The sequence below is a fragment of the Mauremys reevesii genome, linkage group 7 (assembly GCF_016161935.1).
Source record: "Mauremys reevesii isolate NIE-2019 linkage group 7, ASM1616193v1, whole genome shotgun sequence".
NCBI classification, from domain to species: domain Eukaryota; kingdom Metazoa; phylum Chordata; order Testudines; family Geoemydidae; genus Mauremys; species Mauremys reevesii.
Window position 1 is genome coordinate 33137992 of NC_052629.1, and position 17473 is coordinate 33155464.

At 37.2% G+C, this 17473-nt stretch overlaps 1 protein-coding gene across 4 annotated transcripts in view; it reads right to left on the reverse strand.

The window, feature by feature from the left end:
• Nucleotides 1–17473, reverse strand: part of KIF20B (kinesin family member 20B) — an 84004-nt gene that overhangs the window by 34485 nt on the left and 32046 nt on the right. For 3 of the 4 annotated variants that reach the window (XM_039481899.1, XM_039481901.1, XM_039481900.1), the window contains exons 13-19: nucleotides 17026–17337; nucleotides 16071–16210; nucleotides 14387–14537; nucleotides 13046–13271; nucleotides 7951–8012; nucleotides 6021–6140; nucleotides 2898–3063 (exon numbers count right to left, since the gene is read on the reverse strand). In XM_039481899.1, the coding sequence (XP_039337833.1) occupies nucleotides 2898–3063; nucleotides 6021–6140; nucleotides 7951–8012; nucleotides 13046–13271; nucleotides 14387–14537; nucleotides 16071–16210; nucleotides 17026–17337 (1177 nt within the window). The remainder of the gene's footprint in view (nucleotides 1–2897; nucleotides 3064–6020; nucleotides 6141–7950; nucleotides 8013–13045; nucleotides 13272–14386; nucleotides 14538–16070; nucleotides 16211–17025; nucleotides 17338–17473) is intronic. The other variant, XM_039481902.1, reaches the window with a different exon arrangement.

Below are 17473 nucleotides of genomic sequence, written 5' to 3' on the forward strand. Positions count from 1 at the left end.
AAGTCAAATTTGTGTGCAAATGGAAGTAGAGAAAGGAAGCCAAAATAGTAAAACAGATTTCTGCACTGCCTTCCTCACACACGTATAAAGAAATATTCCTGGAGACAAAATGTTGAGAGTTTTGAGACCTCAAAAAACTTCAAGGGTACACACAGAGACTGAGCTCCACCTTGAAAATATTTTTGTTTTTATTACACTAAGGCTGATTAACTAACAACAAGCAACTGCAACTCCCATTGACATCAGTTAGAATCACTTCTGAAAAACCTGGGAAGATTTTCTAGTGCAACCACACATAATGCAGTGTTAGGGAGTAGTCCCCTGGTCAAATACATATGCTTATTGCAAATGTTAATTTAAAAGTGTGTGTTTACAGAATATAAAAGCTGTGTAGAAAATAGTGCAGTTTGCAAACACAGTAAGTTGTAGGTAGACTGCACTACTACCATTAGAGTACTTTGTAAATTTACAGCATTACACCTTGAGGAGACACTTCTGAACTAGCATCAGTATGTACACACACATGTGGAAGTAACTTCCATGCACTAAGCTGAAGCAGCATTGATAAAGTGATGACTATTATGCATATCTATGGCAAATACTCCATTGACCCAAGACTGGTTTATTATAGAAGCCTTAATAACTTTAGTCAGCCACCTTAAAAGCTTCCAGGGGATCTATTTCCTCCTTTCCCCCATAAATTTAGAATCCACCCCACCACGAATTACTCCTGCATGAGACACGATAAGTAAGCAATAGCTTTACTAACAGAAGTGTCATGGCTTTAGAGTCAGACCTTGCAAGCCAGCAGTGGATAAAAACCAGCATTAGAAACACTAGAAAGGGAAATGGCCAGTTTCCCATCGAGACCCAGCCCTCTTTCCTTGACTGGGCCCACAAAACAGACTTTTATATCATGTATTCTCTATATTAAGTTATGTAATAAAATTATACTACTGACACAGAGAAAGGTGTATGTGGCTTATGTTCTGTGAATGGAATGGATAAAAGAAAAGGCATAGTCTGACACCCACAGTATTACTGTGACAGTTCTGTATGTTAGAGAAAGTCCTAGAATCAATTCCAAATATTTTAGGTGCTTTATAATTGACAGCTAAGATCATTTGGGGAACTTTGTTTATATTGCTGTAACAGGGTACATGACTTCCAACTTAGACAGCCAACCTGCATGAAGAGAATTTCTTAAGAAATTCTCATTTATTATAGCAAAGGCCACAGGATAGTTAAAACTAAAATTTGTTTTTCATCTTAAGTCTTTATTACTAAAATTTACACTCTCTGTGAAAAGGTGATTTTTTTAAGCGAAGTTTGAGGAAGATACATTTGGCCATTGTTGAGTTACGTACTTAAGGGGAAGCAAAAATTCCCCACATGCTTTTTTGAGACAGTCAACCAACTGACCTTTAAGATTTGACTGAGCGCTCTTTAAAGGGAGAATACCCAAGACTAAGTTTCGTGTTTTGAAAAGTTTGTATTTCCTAACTGTACAACTGTAACAGTAGCATTAATGTACCACTTTGCATTCTATATGGTTTTGTGTTCAATGCTAAAAATTAGTATTTATAAACATTCATCAGGCATGAATACCAAGATTAGAGCAGCTATCGGATACAGCTTGCTATAGCAAAGGGTTTAAATGTTCACTTAATTTTGTCATCACCTTCTCCCCTCTTGGCATTTACATGGATTGCTTCATAAGGTGGTTCCATGCAGAGCCAAGGTTCGCCCTAACCAACGTGTAAAGGTCTTGACAGGCATAGCAGTTCCTTCTCTTGTCAGAGAAAGCAGCATCAGCAGCTTGCTCACCTGCTATGCGCTAGATCTATGGAACTTGCTATACCACTCCTCCTTTGTTCAACATGGCTCTGAAGGGAGTGCCCTTCAACAGCTATTACTTCTCAATCCCCCGGTGGGGGCTGGGCTACCTGCATCCCCATGTTTTGCTTACCATTTTACCATCAGATAGCAGAGGCTAGGTAGTTCTAATCCATCTCCACATGTTAATTGGGGAAGCCTTTAGCTCCTTACTTGAGGGAAGGAAAGAGGAAAAGCCTCTAGGCTGCCCCATTGCCTCCTTTCCTTGATTCTTGTTTGGGTCAACATATTCCTATCTGCAATCCCCACTCAGGTTGTGTAGATGCTGCACCTGTTATTTGAGGTCCCTTAGCTTCTGGGGAGGCACCTAGATGATCCTTGACAGTCAGAGTCCAAGCAGGCTAGGGGAGCAGGGAGATTTCAAAGCTGCAGACACTGAACAGCTATGTAGATATATGCCATACAGGAGTTGAATGGCTACTTTATGCAGTGTCCAGCAGCAAAGATGTTTATGAGAAACACTAGATCCCAAAATGAATTTGAGTTTTATCATTATCAGCTTTACATACTATATATGGATTTTTACGTTTCTATACACTGACCTAATGAAACACCTTGCACAGAAGTGGGTACAGCACCCACATACTATGACAGAATAGATCATAGACCGCATTGACACTTCAGTTTTCAAAAGAGCTTAGGCAGGAAAAAGCTAAGGTTTAACAAGGTTAACAGCAAGCTTTGCAGAAAAACCACAGTTAAACATGCCAGTTGTAGGTAAAGTCCACTAACAAATATCTTGACTACATCAGAATTAGCAAATGTATTAGCAGACATAGCAAAGGGGAAGCAAGACATCTAAAAAGCAGTTTTTTATTTTAAGAATTTAGAGGCAACACACAAGACAATGAAAAACAGTTACTTCCATTTAGTATTTAATGTTGCTGACTTTCTTCTCCTCAGACAATAAAGTTTACGAATTGCGAATTTTTGCTTTTGTTCTGGCATTGGAATCAGATTTTTTCGGAAGGCTCCCTGTTCGGCTGTAGTAGAAATGGTACCTTTCTTTGTAGGTGGCTCTTCATCTTGGGTAGGCTTACTTTCAAAACAGCGTTTTCTTCCTACATTCAACACATGCTTCACACTTTCACTAGACTGAGTGCCTTCTATTGTCCCATCGCTGTTCTCCTTTGCCATTTGTCTTTTAATGGTAGTTACAGTGTTGTCCTATGTTTAAATAAAATTAGTTACCACCTGCCATTATACAAAACAAGCAGCCAACATGTTTCAAGCAATACATAATCTCAATTTAATATGAAAACAAAAAATGAAAAACAGCCATATAACTTTTCTACAAGGATTTTTGTTGGGAAAAAAAGTCAGCTACAGGTTGCCTTTGCTGTGGGCAATAAAGAGGTGAACAATGCTTTGGAGTACAGAACACAGCACAAAGGGGAAGAAAAGAAAAAGCACCAATACAGATAATACGCATGAATCAGAGGGATTATGTATTCCAACAAGAGAACAGTAATGTGTCAAGAGAACAGTAATGTGTCAAAAGCTACAGAAACTTAATTCCTTCAAAAAGCATTTGGTGACTTTTACAAACATTTTTTACACTTTGTCATCTTCTTAAAAGTGAAAGTTCTTAGTAACAGTCTTAACCCTTCCTCCAATCAACAGTACTCGATATACTTTCTAATTAGGTTAGAAGTGCCCATGATAAATATTAAGCCCAAAGGATAGTTTGGCAAATGCTTTAACTTCTGCTATGTACTATAAATTTGACCAAATATTAAGACCAGGCTGGCCAGAGAGCAGATATGTTGGCATTTTTAAATAAGACAGGACATGTGGTTATAGCACTTCATCTTCACACTATCATGTCATTAAATAAGACTGGTGGACAGAGAGAGTTACGGTTTGGTTTTTTTGTAGTTCTATACCTGTATATCAGTCAGGTGTGAAAGCATGGTATGGACAGTTGAAATTAATTGGAGAATGAGGAGATGACAGGAGCCATATCTTGTGTAATCCTAAGATGTTTTGGAGTATAGGTATAGCCCTCAAAAGTGGTCACACTACTGAAAAACTGAAGGGCGGGAATAAGATGAATCAGTGTTAATTTGCATCCCCTAATGTACTCTATGGAATAAATCAGAGTGTGGAACTTGTAGAAAGAGTGGATGCACATAGATAATATAGCTGCAAACATAAGATCATTTTAACATGCAAATGGTATTTCTCCAGATTGTCAACTAGCCTGAAACACTTAGGCTCGTTCATCACTACCCGTCGTTGCGTAGCGAGTAGATCGATCAGTTTCGATATCATCTAGGCATCATATAGACGCGATCATATCGAAAACCCGCCCTATCGATTCCCACCACCCACACACACGCGCGTGGCGCGTCGACACATGGAGAGCGGACATCGATCCCGCGAGCGTGAGGCGTGTAAGTGATCGATATAAGATCGACTCAGCTTCGTTCACGTTATTCACGAAGCTGAAGTTCTTTATATGATTTTTCCTTTAGTGTAGACCAGCCCTTAGTGTGTGCATCAAAGTCCAGTAAGCACTACCGCCAATGTATTTATAGGCCCATACCATCCCAAAGGCTTTCAGTGCTTACCACCATTGTACATCGCTACTAAGTCAGTCAACCATTTCAAAGGCAGGGAAGAAAAGAATGGTCCTGGCTACCCATTCCACACCACCAACCTCATTCGGTATCTGGGTGGAGGGATGATGATCAGGATACCTCTGGAATACCTGCTTTGTCTCCAAACATTTCTGACCTCTTCTCCTGCTTCCTCTACCTCCATGCCCCCACTGAAACTTGGCTCTCAGTGCAACAATGACTATTACTGCTCCTTCTCTCCCACATCGTAATCAAAAAGAATGATGGTGACTGTGTTGGGGGCTGCTGCTTTCTCTACATCTCCAACTCATTTCTTGCTACGTGCTTTCTCCTCTGAATTGCTCACCAAAGTCTCCTTTATATAATCTATTGCACCTCCTCCTCCCAAGGCTTTATTTCTTCTTCATTCCAGTCTCCTATTTAGTCTGACTTTGATGTCATAACTCTAGCTTCCTGCCCATCACTTCTTTCCATCTTCAACTGTAGATTAATTCTCTCAAATAAAATGGCCACTCTGCAGATCTATCCCTCGGCCATCTTGGCTAATAGCCATTGATGGACCTAACCTCCATTAATTTATGTAATTCTTTTTTGAAGCCAGTTATACTTTTGGTCTTCATAACATCCCCTGGCAACAAGTTACACAAGTTGAATGTATGTTGTGTAAAGAAGTACTTCCTTTTGTTTTAAAACTTATCACTTTCATTGGTTTGTGTGTTATGTGAAGGGGTAAATAACTTCACTACTCACTTTCTCCAAACCATTTGTGATTTTGTAGACTTCTAGCATATCCCCTCTTTCTAAACTGAACAGTCCCAGTCTTTTTAGTCGCTCTTCATATGAAAGCTCTTCTATACTCCTAACCATTTTTGTTACCCTTTTCTATACATTTTCTATTTTAAATACATCTTTTTTAGGATTGGGCAACCAGAACTGCACTCAGTAGTCAAGGTGTGGGCATACTATGGATTTATATAGTGGCATTAGGATATTTACCATTGTATCTATCCCTTTCCTAATGGCTCCTAAAATTGTCAGCTTTTTTGAATGCTGCTGCACATTGTGGATAATTCTTTGAGAACATCCGTTCAGTGACCTCAAGATCTTTCTTGAGTGGTAACAGCTAATTTAGACCCCATCATTTTGTATGTGTAGTTAGGATTGTTTTCCAATGTGCATTACTTTGCATTTCTCAACATTGAATTTCATCTGCCATTTTGTTGCCCAATCCAGTTTTATGAGAACCCTTTGTAAGTCGAAAGCAGACTGCGAAGAGTTAACTATCTTAAGTAAAAAAAAAATTTATTGTCTGCAAACATTGCCACCTCACTGTTTTCCCCCCTTTCTCCAGACCTTTTATGAATATGTTGAATAGCACTGGTCCCACTACAGATCCTTGGGGGATACCACTATTTACCTCTCCATTGTGAGAGCTAATCATTCCTACACCGTTTCCCATCTTTTAACCAGTTATTACAAGCATTAAAAAAAAAGTCAAATTAAGTTTTGTACATTTTAAGAAATGAAGAGCCAGAAACTTACATAGTCTTTTACTGTAGTTTCTAAATGGGATATTAAGTCCTGTAGTCTACTTATAACATCATCTTTTTGCTCCACAATGTGCATTAGCTCTTGAATTCGTTTATTCTGTGTCGTCATTTTCTTTAAGAAGAGAAAAGTTACATTTTTACTAGGTTTTAGATAACAGGAATCCATTGCAACTAGGGCTGTCAATTAATCACAGTTAACTCATGCGATTAATTCAAAATTAATTGTGATTAATTGCAGTTTATCACACCGTTAAACAATAGAATACCAATTGAAATGTATTAAAGATTTTGGATGTTTTTCTACATTTTCATATATATTGTATTCTGCGTTGAAACTGAAATCAAAGGATATATTATTTTTATTACAAATATTTGCACTGTAAAATAGTATTTCAATTCACCTCAAACAAGTACCATAGTGCAATCTGTCGTGAAAGTGCAACTTACAAATGTAGATTTTTTTGTTACATAACTGCACTCAAAAACTAAACAATGTAAAACCTCAGCCTACAAGATCACTCAGCCCTACTTTTTCTTCAGCCAGTTGCTAAGACAAACAAGTTTGTTTAAATTTACAGGAGATAATGCTGCCCTCTTATTTACAATGTCACCAGAAAGTGAGAACAGGCATTTGCATGGCACTTTTGTAGCTGGTATTGCAAGGTATGTGTGTGTCAGACACGCTAAACATTCATATGCCCCTTCATGTTTCAGCCACCATTCCAAAAGGACATGCTTCCTGATGCTCGTTAAAAATATAATGCGTTAATTAAATTTGTGACAACTCGGGGGAGAATTGTAGGTCTCCAGCTCTGTTTTTCCCGCCTTCTGCCATATATTTCATGTTATAGCCATCTCGAATGATGACCCAGCACGGTGTTCAGTTTAAGAACACTTTCACTGTAGATGTGACAAAATGTAAAGAAGGTACCAACGTGCGATTTCTAAAGATAGCTATAGCACTCGACCCAAGGTTTAAGAATCTGAACTGCCTCCCAAAATCTGAGTGGGACGAGGTGTGGAGCATGGTTTCAGAAGTCTTAAAAGAGCAACACTCCAATGCGGAAACTACAGAACCTGAACCACCAAAAAGAAAATCAACATTCTGCTGGTGGCATCTGACTCAGATAATGAAAATGAACATGCGTCAATTCGCACTGCTTTGGATTGTTATCGAGCAGAACCAGTCATCAGCATGGACGCGTGTCCCCTGGAATGGTGGTTGAAGACTGAAGGGATATATGAATCTTTAGCGCATCTGAAACAAATATTTTGTGACGCTAGCTACAACAGTGCCATGAGAACACCCGTTCTCATTTTCAGTTGACATTATAAACAAGAAGTGGGCCGCATTATCTCCTGAAAATGTAAACAAATTTGTTTGTCTGAGCGATTGGCTGAACAAATAGTAGGACTGAGTGGCCCTGTAGGCTCTAAAATTTTAATGCAGTTTTTTTTGTACATAATTCTACATTTGTAAGCTCAACTTTCATGATAAAGAGATTGCACTATAGTACCTGTATTAGGTGAATTGAAAAATACTAGTTCTTTCGTTTTTTTACAGTGCAAATACTTGTAATCAAAAATACATATAAAGTGAGCACTGTACACTTTGTATTGTGTTGTAATTGAAATCAATATATTTCAAAATGTAGAAAACATCCAAAAATATTTATATAAGTAGTATTCTATTATCGTCTAACAGTGCAATTATTTTTAATTGCTTGATAGCCTTAATTGTAACATGACTCCAAATCTTTCGCACTCAAACATGCAATGAGAAACAAACCATAGTACTGCTAGGTCTATTCAGTTAAGCATACTATGAAATCAGACATTAAGCTATTGTAATTTTGTATGAATAATTAAAGCAGATGTTAGTTTCAGTGATTTTTTTTTCTTTTTGAGAAATAAAAAGTTACCTCAGTAGCTTCTTCAAGTTGTTGAGCAGATTCACTTAATTTAATCACTTGCATTTCAAGCTCTGTAATCAAATAGAGAAACTGGTTTGCATTACAAAGATTGCAAACTAGTAGTTCATTCAGTAAGTTGGAAAAGTCTTAGTCGTTTGAAAATCAAAAAATATTTTAGACTGCTAAATCAAACTGGGGGGAATAGTCTGTGTATCTCAAATATTGGCAAATAAATAATTTAAATAGTTTGGAAAAATAAATGCATGTATTTCAACCAAAACTATCCAATAATTGCACTTTAAGCAAAAGGGTGGCTTCTTCCTGTAAGCCTGCTCACCGAGTCCTGTTCAAAGCAATAACTTTAATATTAGAGACCTTAATACATTAATGAGGATCGTGATTTTTTTCCACTCCCCAATATAGGAAAGCTACCCCTCCGCCATGAAAAAGACCACCAAACCCACAAGTGGGTAAGTGAATGAAATCCAGATGCATGTCTCTCTCTCTCTCACACACACATGGCTTTCAGTTCCGGAAATAGGACACAATAATAGAGTCTGGAGTCAGCTTAGATAAGCCCACTACTCATTTATGTGTATCCTGCGATACTGATCCGCTTGCTTATTTGTTTTTCCAGCCTCTAACCTGTTAAGAAAGTTTCAATAATTCCAAGTGTGCTGAAAATACATGACTAATGCTGGTGCAAGCTAGACAGGAATGGAGGTTTTTGTCCCCCCCCCCCCTTTTTTTTTTTTTAAAGGACAAAGTTATAAATTCCACAGATTTCCTCTATTTTGATGCAACCAAGAGGAGAACAAGCTCCTTCACAAGCAGAGATTTTAGGGCAGATATCTGAATCCACAATTTTAAAAATGTTGTAAGAGAAAGAACCACCTCAATATTAAAACCAACATCTTTTCACCCTCTTCATCACAGTTCAGCTTTTCTGTCTTCATTATTCAGATTGACTAAACAGAAAGGTTTTTATAAAACTTCTCCAATCTCCTCCCTCTTTAGTGTGGTTCCATTTCTGTATGGAGTTTAAAGTGTAGTCTTTAACGTTTAGTGTCTCTGCTGAGTGAGCCTATTGGAAAAAATGCTGTTCTATGTTGATCAGAGTCCTCTTGGTGCTCATTGCAAGATTTAGAATTTACAGTAGTTGCATGTAAATGTAGAAAGTCCTCCTGAAAGCGCTGAGTGTTAGTGGGAAGGTGAGTCATACATAAACTCTGACATGACACTCCATATTCTTTATAGACATGTGTATTGTATGAATATGGCATAATTAAGATATATTTTATGGAAGACGGCTCATGTAAGGTATCATTGGAAAGGTTATGATTTACTGGATGTGATTCTCCTATTTGTATGCATGTATCATTTCTGTACCTGGAATTAGGAATATTGACTATATAACAATTACAACAGTGGTTGTACTTGGAGACGCCCACCAGACAGTAAACAGACAGCCTTAATAGGCCATTAGGAAAAAGACAATGAGTCTTCAAAGATGTGCATTCCCCATCTTCCATGAGTTCCTTCCTGTGGACACTGCAAATAAACCTGGTTTCATGGTTGCTTTGACACTGCATGGTCAGGTGATAATGTCACCTGGTAAAAAGTACCACCTGAACACTGCTAGTACTTTTCCACTGGAAACAAAGGCTTCCCACCTTATGTAAATTCTATTGAAGGCTGAAGAGTAAGGCAAACAGGACTCTTCTCCATTGCTTTCCTGCCCAAGAAGATAGACAGTTGGTAGTACTTGAAGAAACAAAAGAACTGAGCTGAGGGAAAGGCAAGGGCTGAGTCCAGACTAAGACAGGAGTCTAGTCTGTAAAGAGAAGTAACTGGAACTCTAAGCTACAAAAACTCTGCAACTTGCCAAAAACATTTAGGGTGAGAAATTACATTTTGTAATCTGTTTCTTGAGTGTATTAAGCCTAGTTTGCGTGTTTTGTTTTATTTGCTCAGTAATCTGCTTCGATCTGTTTGCTATCACTTAAAAATCTACCTTTTATCATTAATAAACTTGGTTTTGTTATAAAACTCAGTTTGTGAAATTTATAATGGGGGGGCGTAAGAAGTTGTGCATATATTCTTTCACATTGAGGGAGGGGGCAAATTTATGAGCTTATGTTGTACAGATTTTTCTACAGCACAAGACAATATTTTTTTGGATGTACTTTCTAGAGGGGAGCTGCACTTGAGTGCTGGGTGATTTCCTAGCTAAATCTCCCCATTACAGAGCTGCTCAGAAACTCTGTGCAATTCTACAGCTGGTGCATCCCTACCTGTGTGTGTGCTGCCAGAGGCCAAAGAGCCTGATTCAGCAAAACAGGGAGAGGGAGCCCAGGTTAGTGGAGCAAGCAGGCTCAGTGAAACCCCACTACATCAGCTGGACTGGGGGTCCATATGTAAACTAACCAAGAAACTGTTGCATAAAAGTAAAAAACTGAAGTTCCACAAGATGCTTGAGGACTGTGTTAAGTGTTACTTTAGCAAGTTTTAGATATGGTGCTGAACTGTCATCAGTCATCAATTTAGGATGATTGCACCTGCTCTGATTTTTCATGTTAGTACTTTGCCACTTGCTCAGACAGCTAAGTACTTTCTCTGTATCATGGATAGCATCTTCAGCAACTTGGACACAATATTCTATTGTTTTCTTTTCAGACACAGAATTAATAAGGTGTAGTCTACTTAGTTCTTTTTGTGTTATGCTTGTAGCCATTATTATACTCCTGGGAGAATTCTGTGCTACTGCACAGGCATAATTAATGAGCCATGCATACTTTTAATTTTTGTGCAGAAAAAACCTTCTGCTGAAATGGGAGTGGAGACACAGGGCCACAGAGGGGAGGGAGGTACAGAGCTACATAGGGATAGGAGAGTGGCTGGGTGAGGGCACAGAGACACATGGGGACAGGGAGGGGTGTGTGAGTGGGGGTGAAGGGACATGTCAACAGGGGGTGCAAGGACATACAGGGACAGGGGCAGATGTGCCTGACTGGATGGGAGAGGCTAGGGGTCAGGCAGGGTCTGCATGGAGACATTCCCTGAAAATCCCTCCCTGCCCCTCCCCCCCCAAAACCTGTTCCATACTTTTCCCACCCATATCCACCAACCCATCAAGTTCACACCCAGACTCCTTCCCAGCAATTTACTTCCCTCTCCCTCAGCTCCTCCATTAACCCTGACTCCCCCAGCACTTTGCACTGCTTCTGAGGGGTGTGGGAAATACGGTTCTGTATTATAGCTTAAATGAATTATTACTCATGAGTTCTGTATCAATATGCCTAGTAAGGAACCTATTTGTCAAAAAATATTTCCTGAATCTTTTTTGTTGTCTGTATTGTTACAGACATACTTGCTGACAGGTATTTTGAAATAAATGACCAAAAATAATTGAAACTGGTGTGATTATGTGGTGTTATTTCGACAAATAAAAAATGCAGAGTTTTTAAATATCATGCGCAGAATTTTTAATTTTTTTGGCACAGAATTCCCCCAGGAGTAATTATATTCCTCATTTTCGTTCTTCCTTTAAAATTTTCATTTATTGCTTCCCTTTGCAGCAGTCAGCAATAGACCTGCAAGCTCAAATATGTCTGCTTTGGCATATTTGGGGTGAAATGCTCTAAATTTCTCATGATGTGCCACACTGCAGGTGATAGCATAAACAAACAAAAAAACAAAACAAATTACAACTTTGCTCCCAAAATGGCAAGAGCAATCAAGAATTGCTACAAAGTTGGGAAGTAAAGAGAATCAGATACTGCTTCTCAACAGAGCTATGTTGAATGCTGGTGAAAAGCTCAGAACTGGGACGGAAAAATCAAACACTACATCAACATTTCAATGACAAATTGTGGCGATGAGAAAATCTCTACCAAGTTTCAGTAAAGGGCATATTGATCTTTAATCCAAAGTAATCTCTTTTTCTGTACTTTGTTCAGAGTATTTGTATCCTGTTGGCTAACTATTTGTTTATAATGTTTTATTTTGAAGAATTCTATTTGCATTATTTGTGCTTACGTAATCACATTCAAACTTTAGACATGCTGAATTAGTTCACACACGGGAATCTAGTGATCATTAAATATTAATCATTGGTTTCCAGCATATAATCAACAGCTTTCATATTTACTAGTTAGAATGAGAAAGTAGTGAATTCACACTAAGAACTGAGAAGATAAGCTAACTAGATTTATTAATATATGCCCTACATATATTCCAGAAGTTTCTAGAATTTAGCAAATCGATTCCCCTAACAGTTTATAAACTCCGTCTTCAGCATTCAGTGAGTTGATTCTACCCATTAGCCCGTCACTCCACCCATTACTGTTTTTCTAGTCTAGAACTTTAGACAGTTTTGTTTCCCAACGGCAGGCATGTACTCAAGCTTTTTTTTTTGGGGGGGGGGGAAAGAGAAGAGGGGTGTTAATTTTTTTTTCATTCAGGCTAAAAAGTAGACAAGACAAGACCACAATTTATTTGAGGGGATTTTTGTCAAGTAATTACTTCAATGACAAGTTGAAAAAAACCCTAAACATGATAAAACTAAAACCACTAGATTTTCTGGAATAAAAAGTTTCCTAAAGTGGATTCATACTCTGAGAATTCTACTATAGTTATTGTGCAGGGCACTAGTTTTCTTGTGAGATATCACTCCTCATTGAAAGGTACTGAAATTACTGTATTTTATAGGTTTTTGGAATGTATGCTGTGCATGCTCTTAAAAATGTGAAATCAATAAGAGTCAATATTAAATTCATCCTACAGTTAGAAGACATTTTAACTTGAATAAGGCTGCATCTTTTCAAATTAAGTAATAACTGAACTGTTCTATAATTTTTAAATAAGATTAGTTTTAACAAAACAATGGTTTGGTTGAGCTTAAAATAATGTAATAAAAATAAAGGTAATATCCAATTTGATCAACTACAAAGATCACAATATGAACAGATGGTAACTAGTTTGTATTAAAATGTAAATATTAAAACTTAAGCAGGTTAAGATATCCAGTCCACTTAATTCATTAGAATTTAACATATCTTCCAAGTTTGCATTAGTTCAGAATCACTTATTTTATCCCACTCACCTTTAGTTCTCTGTGTCAGCTCTTCTTTGGTTTTAGTTAGCTCAACAGTAACTTTTCCCAGTTTTTGTTCAAGCCAAGCAATAGCTTCCTGTGGGTCTTCTAGGGATACAATATACCTGTGAGCTTCTTCTGCCTGCTTCTTAATATCAGTGACATCATCTTGCAGAAAATTAATAATGCCCTCAAGATCAATACAGTTCTCAGGAGCTACATTATTGCCTCCTTCCTAGAAAGGAAGTGAAAAGCGTTTTATGGTTATTTAGCAATGGCCTAAAATTGCTAAATCAGCTTGTAATAGCTATAATAGAACCCTAGGTTCTCTTTGGACAAATCTTAGTATAGCCACCCTTCCTATGAACAGTTCAACAACTTAATGAATTCATCCATGAAAGGAAAGGATAAAACCTAGGAATTCCCAGATTTTAATTCTGACTGATACCATCTTGCACTATGGGGATAATATCTGCCTTTTTTTTTTTTTTTTTTTTTTAAAAGAACTTAAAAGCAAGGGTAAAATTTTCCTCTGTTATACGGATATAAATCCAAGTAACAGCAGAATTTTGCCCATAAACCACCAAGAAGTACTGTATCTTGAGTTGGGAGAATGTGGAATATAACACACCAAGTGAACAGTCTGTGTCAATTTCTGAATTGTTATTAACTAGTGTCTGGAAATCTTAATATATTTTTGTAAAAAGGTAAAATAGAAGAGAGTTAAAGATACAGCTTTTTTAAATTATGATGAAAAATAAGGGTAAGTAGAGGTTAAAATAACAGGATGACAAAGCTGCAATATCCTGTCTCATGCCAAAAACAAGCACCAGGACCTAATTATGCCTTAAATGCATATGCTACTCCCATTGCTTGAGATGTGCACACAACTCTTTTTTGAAAAGATATTTAGGCTCCTATAAACATATTCAGTGTGAGTAGCCTAAAGTCACCAGAAATTAAACAAAAAGTTAAATTCATATTAGATTCTACTATAAGCTATAAACGCATCCATCTTTTTAGCACACAAAGCCCAAATTTTAGAACCTGAACTACTTACTTTTCATCTTATAGTGCACATCTCTAAATTTTCATCCCTTGAAAAATCCCTAAAATAGATCTTGTTGAGAGTTCTTTTATGGCAAGCTAAAAGGTACCAACTTCTAATTTAATAAGAAATAAGGTCTACGCTACTTGGAACAAGAATTCTTGAAGTCACCACTACATCCATTCCTTGGCATCTGGAGTCAGTTTACATTAATACCCAACCATGAGAAGTACTCATCCCTTAACAGTAGGTTAGGTCCTAGTACAAAGCCAGATTCTTCAATATGTAGGGGAAAAAATTACCAGCATTCCAGCTCTTTCATTACAATGGGAATCCTTTATCTCCTGTTCTTCATCCAGGTTTTTGGCACATTCATTTACTAAATCCTTGTAGATTTCCAAGCGTTGTTCAGAAGCTTCTTCTAGCAACTCTCGTTCATGAGAAAGGCATTGCCTGTATTTAAAGAGTTCTAATGCTAGAAATTACTTTTTTTATTATTATAATAAACAAAGAACGTTAATGGGTCTCTGACACTACACTGTGACTGTCAGAACCTGGGTATTCTCCCATGCTTGTTCATTTTGTGAACTGGGTTAATTTTAAGTTACAGCTGCTCTTTCTAACGAACTTCACAAGTGTATATTAATCTTGCGGTCAGAAACAGTCCAGTAACTACAAATTACGAAAAATATTTATATAGATCAAGGATTTCACAAGGTTTTCTGAATCGTGCATATTACTAGAGGTAAACTGTACACTAGAATTTGAGTATATTTTTCATCAGCCATTCAAGCAGCTTTTGAGCCTCACATACCACAATTACTTATAGCACAGTAGTGCGCTCTGTATGCCCTCCTCTTGCATGGAGCATATCTGCAGTTGATACAGGGATTAGAATTTACAGATGTCCAAAGTCTATCCCAAATCATGTCAAAGTTTTACTTAGTTCAAGACATCTAGAATTGAAACATTTTATTGTTCTGGAAAGCATTTATATTGGACCATCAACTAGAGTAGATTTGCAACTGGTTTTCTTCCTGTAATTTTAGCAGACAGTGCAACAGGCAGCTGTATAGCTAGAACTTTATGTCTAAAGCCACTGAAAACATTCATCTTCCCCCCAATTAGATGACATTCGTTTTTTGCCTTGATAGCGTGAAAGATCTTAGGACTTCAGAATTATCGTTTGTCTTTCATTGTTCTCACCTTTCAGTGGTTTAAAATCAGTCAATACAGGACGCTGGGTTTTTTATTTTTGTTTAATGTAAAGTTTAGATACAATACACGTTGCTTTCACAGCAAGTGGTTAATGTCAACTTGGGTATGGGGTTTGAACTAGCTTTGGCAAGTAAAAGGACTTCAGAGTAAGAAGGCTGAGGGGAAATATCAGAGCAGTCAAAAAGAATTTGTAGTTTTTTTCCCTTTTACAAAGAATCTTAACCAATGTAATTTCTAAGGGAGGTGGGGGAAAGAAGAACTCAATTTTATTTGAGCAAATCCATCCATTTGGTATAGTGAAAAAGCAAACAAACTGACATCATGAAACAGAAAGCTGTTTAGCTTTAGCCTTTTTATTTATTAAATGAAGCCTTGTATATACAGGAAAGTTTGCTAAAAGCAGAGGTATGAATATGAACAGATACACACAGTGGGCTATGCCTTTATAAGCACTTATTCTAATTAAAAGAGTAACTTCTTCAGTTTGACATGTTTTCTGAGAAGGGGTTTAAACTAAACCAAAAGAGAATCACTTATATTGGACACTGGAATAAGAGTGTCTGCACAGGTGCAGGAAGGGGCAGCTATGTTAAACTTCCCCAACACTAAATATTTGGCTTTTATTTTATTATTTCATTTTTATTTGCAACTGTAAAAGATACAAATATTTACCACCTACAGGCTAAGATTAAAAGACTGAGTTACACAACAGTGTAAACTATGTACAACTAGAAGAATATAAAGAAACCTAAGCAACTGTTAACTTACCTGAAATCTGTTTCCCGTTGAGCAAAATACTGAGTAAATTCTTGTGTGACTTCTTCACGAATTTTTAATTCCAGGAGTAACTTATCTTTTCTCTCATTGATCAACTTGCTTTTCAAGTCTTCCATTATATTTAGTAGTCTCTACAATGATCACAAATAAATAATCTTTTAATGCTTTTATAAAGGAAAGTTTTCAGAAAGATTATTTCTTAATCACTGCTCCAAGGATAAAAGGTTCTTCAAATATGAGAATATTGGTTCAGATTTCTTTTTGAAATGTGAGCAACCGTTGTGTCCAATTCTGCTACCATTATCGGAAAAAAGGAGGATGGGTAGATAGATTAAATGTTGGTAAATTGCTGTACCAGTGCAAACCATCAATATTGTATACATACGTACACAGAACAAGCATGTTCAAGAATCCAAAGAACATTATAAATTATTATCTCACCTTTTAGAAAAACTTTTTCTAAGAAAGATTGGAATGATTTATCTGTTCAAAACAAGGTTAAAATCTAGAGTTTTAAACAGTATATTTTTAAAATAGACATTGTTTCTCAAGGAGCATTAGTTGGAGAATATCACAGCACAATACAACCCAAAGCAAGAGTAGTTTCCAAATATAGTATTGTCCCAGATTAAACTGATGAGCATGCTGAAGCATAGAAAAAAGTTTGCTTCCAGAGATCTTGCATGCATAGAATATAGGCATAAAGGATTTTTTAATATTACTGAAGTCCACAGCTTGCCCATGCTGTAAAATACAGTACACTGAGAAGAGGTCTGTTTACATAGACTTTCAGTAACGGGTGCAACCAAACTTAAAAAGCCATTTTTACACAGTTTTCCGCAACAGGCAGCATGCTTCAGTCCCCCACAAATACATTATACTAAGGATACCACCTACCCATCAAAAGTTATATTGTATTGACTCTGAAAGCATTCCGGGTACATACCAGATACTCTTCTCTTCCAATAATTACTTTATTTTCCTCCTCCTCCGGCATTTCTTTTGCCATATCATGCTCCTCCTCCTCCTCCGGCATTTCTTTTGCCATATCATGCTCCTCATGTGTCTCATTGTTATCCACAGTTAAATCATCGTCATCTTCTATCACATCTTCCAGGCTCCTGTCCCAAAGTACAGTGGCTCTTTTTCTTGCTACCTGGATTTTAGTGTCCACATTATTTATGAGAGAGACTTCTCTTGCAGACTTCTGGACAAATGGCTGATCTTGGGGAGCATTAGAAGTGTCTAGAACACAAATCTGTTGAGGGAAAGAGGTTGTCAATTATTTGTTAGACACTGGTTAAGAGAATACTAAAGCACTTATGGAGGTAGCCTGCAGCCATGGGTATCAGTTAGCATGCAGCTAGGGGCTGTACTTCATTTTGTTGGCAATG